Raw genomic sequence first — 3,295 nt, 5'->3', positions numbered from 1 at the left:
TATGCACCACTTCACAAGCACTTCAGACCACTCACCTGCGTATCCAATCTTTTCGAGTATCGGTGGTCTCCACCTGTCACTGAATTTAATGTCGTTTTCTGAACCAGGTCCATATGCAGCTGCAATCTCGTCAGCTCCGCTAAGTACGATAGCTTTCCCCATCGGTCCCAAACTGATTTCATAAACAGCTCCAAGTTCCTCGCTCCATTTAGTCCAAGACAAATGGGATTTATCATCGATTTGTAACAGATTTCCAAACAAATAACTTTGTTCTGGACCTAGTAGCTTTTTGTTTTCCGTTGGATCTTCTATTTTCGTATATGTATCTCTATCTCCACTGCCACCTTTTCTACGAGTAGCCATACTAAATAGGCCAATATTAACAATAACCAAGTGGATATAGCAGTACTCTGAATGCTGGCCGATTTCACAATTGTCTGTATTTAGATTTTCAGTCACGCTTCCGTCAACAGCTGGAATTTGCAGAAGTAATATGTCATCAATGTCATACGTCAGGCTGTCAACTTTCAGTCTGTTCAGATTTGTTCTTCATGGTATATATGGGCGGCCATTAGGGCCAAAATAGACAAACATTGGCGTACGAACAATCCCACCCTCACTCAGTAAGGACAATAAAAATTGCCGTAAGGACAATACAAACTGCTTAATTTAAAACTGAAAAAATGGTTTCAAACTGTGTTGTCTGATCTTATACAATCATCACCTTGAAACAGATTTACTTTTGCATTGTTTGACCTTCAATCAATCAAATGAACTTTCAATCAAATACTCACTATATTGTAATCCGACAAGATAAAATCTACACCAAATTGAAGTTTAACAATAATTGCAGAAAAAATCGATTGTAACTTTAACTAATGATTTGTACCTATCATTAATTCGGCGGTGAGAGTTCACACACTTTTCAATATTCGAGTGCAATTCATATTTTTCGTGTCGTATTATCTAATAAACAAATACACAATTGGGAATTAAGGAAAGTTTTGCATGTAACTTGGTTATAACATGGAGCTTGTAGGTCTATATGCTTATATCATGGACCTATTAATAAGAGTATTAATAGGTCCATGCTTATATGTCGCATTTGTTTGTTATTTGTTACCGAGTACAGTATTTATAATTAAAGCGCACATTCCTTTACCACGGGTTTTTCCAGGTTACTAATATTAATATTATTAATATTGAGTCAGTCAACATCATTTAGATACACAATTTAAAATAACGATTTCCAAACCACAAAAAAAGCTGAAGCTGTTACTACGTTTGGTAGTCATTGCACACTCTAGATCATCAGCACAAACGGTAATTTGACTTTTCGTAAGTCGCCAATTCGAGAATGGGACGGAGTGATATATAACTCCGGGACTGAATGTAACATAAAAAAAATAGGCGACTGGTTGTTCGGTACGTAGCGTTTGGCAGGAAGAAATATTGACTTATTAACAACATGTTAAATGTTTTATTTGTGAATTTGTCTCCTCCAAATTGAGATTTTTTTTTTTTTTTTTTTTTTTTTTTTGCACGGACACATTTTCCTAATTGAGCAAATGGCTCAAATGGTGCATGATCTTTCAAGAGAAATGTTATTGTTAATATAATAACTTAAGAGTACATTAATCGTGTTCAATACATACATTTACAATACACGCAACCTAAATTGCATACAATTCTACTATCTATTTATCGGCTAATGATAGGTCATGGTTGTTTTTAATGACCTGGAAAAGCGGGTGGCATAAGGTCATAAAATGTTTACTAACCTTGGTCTAAGATAATGAAAATAGCCTCCAATGAAGAATTACACGTAAAAATAGGGTATACAGTGTGGAGCCGAAAGTAATACAAAGTTAAAGATTAAAATCATATTCGACGACCGTCTGAAGGCGTGAGTTCGGCTTTAGTACGAACGCAATTTTGAATGGGAAAAATAAGATTTTGATGAAATGAAAATGTCCATAAAATGGTATTATTTGAAAGATTAGCCCGACATTTGGCTTAATTTTAGCCAACTAGATGCAGTATCAAGACCAAAAAGAACAGCAAAAAGTAAGAACTTTCGACGGTGAAACGGGAGTAAGGGGGGGGGGGGGGATTCGTCCAAAAATATTCTCAAACTCAGGGTCGCCTTATTACACGACAATAATACGGTATAGTAACCACGTACATATAAAGGCTAAATGTGGCGGCTTGATGATCACTAAAACTGCAGATCAAATTTTATAATAGGCCTATGCATTCAGTCAAATAGCAGATTATTTTAATAATTACGTTTCGAATTTCTGTCAAAATCCTACCATTTAATCCACCACGGACACTGATAGTTAAACAATTTCCACCCAATCTGTTCGAATGCATGCCTTGCGATAAAACAAAAGCGAAAGAAAGCTTCCATCTTGTCCAATCCCTATATTCTCATTTGTGGACTTTATTCTTAATCCGCTTAGGGTTAGTTTTACGTATAATTCAATGGTTCAGTAGGCCTAGGCCTATATAATAATACAATATCTTCCTATAAACCAATTAATCTTATGAATAAAATGAAAAACATTAGTTAACATTGACAATTTCCTACTAAGTCACAAACCAGGTCCGTGGATCCAACTCCAGGTTCATCGACGGACCGGGGGTGTAAGTTTTTCTTTCTAAAGATGTTCAGTTCCGTATTTGCATCGTTAAAAGGCATAATATGCCGGATGTTACTTCCACAATAATGTGCCCCATTGCTTCCGTTTACCAGAAAGTTAAAGGTGATGTTATAACTCTTAGAAATATACGTGAATACAATAATACGATCTTACACCGTTATAAAGTGTACGCTCTATCCGCGTAAAGTATATTTAAAAATTACAAAAATTAAACTAAGCAAGTGAGAACATGAAATGTTTAATGTCTATTTGTGGCAATGACGTTGAAGTGGTTCGGATGATTACAACCAACAAGCATGAAGCTATCTTCCAGTGACGGCAGTTTCTCCCCCTCGACACCCTTAAGATGAAACCTCTTGAAAACGGTGGCAGTGAGTATGCGCAGAGCTGTCATAGACATCAAGTATCCGTCACACTTCCTCAATCCTAGAGAATATAAGCACCATTAAGCATGACTCTCGTAATTTTCAGTAACACAATATACTATTATGTGCCAGGAACATATCTTTGACCTAACAAACACAGGGCATGTGAACCCTTGCTTTTTATTGATCAAAATTTTAGGCCGTTGTGATACGTAAAGCCTGGTTTATCTTCAAAGCGCTCTTTTTATGACCGATAAATGAATG

General features: G+C 36.1%; 2 protein-coding genes across 2 annotated transcripts in view; both read right to left on the bottom strand.

Moving 5' to 3' along the window:
* The window catches only part of LOC117113543 (cytochrome P450 1A1-like), a 9,515-nt gene extending 7,242 nt beyond the window's left edge, over nucleotides 1-2,273 (bottom strand). The window contains exon 1 of the mRNA XM_033256902.1: nucleotides 36-2,273. Within this exon, the coding sequence (XP_033112793.1) occupies nucleotides 36-363 (328 nt within the window). The 5' untranslated portion in view covers nucleotides 364-2,273. The remainder of the gene's footprint in view (nucleotides 1-35) is intronic.
* A 153-nt stretch (nucleotides 2,274-2,426) lies between these two features.
* LOC117113544 (steroid 17-alpha-hydroxylase/17,20 lyase-like) overlaps nucleotides 2,427-3,295 on the bottom strand; it is a 3,893-nt gene continuing 3,024 nt past the window's right edge. The window contains exon 5 of the mRNA XM_033256903.1: nucleotides 2,427-3,092. Within this exon, the coding sequence (XP_033112794.1) occupies nucleotides 2,905-3,092 (188 nt within the window). The 3' untranslated portion in view covers nucleotides 2,427-2,904. The remainder of the gene's footprint in view (nucleotides 3,093-3,295) is intronic.

This window comes from Anneissia japonica, unplaced genomic scaffold (genome assembly GCF_011630105.1).
Source record: "Anneissia japonica isolate Jap-2015-1 unplaced genomic scaffold, ASM1163010v1 scaffold287748_len1686314_cov196, whole genome shotgun sequence".
Taxonomy (NCBI): domain Eukaryota; kingdom Metazoa; phylum Echinodermata; class Crinoidea; order Comatulida; family Comatulidae; genus Anneissia; species Anneissia japonica.
The sequence above is the reverse complement of the archived record's forward strand: the minus strand, read 5'-3'. Positions and strand labels throughout refer to the sequence as shown.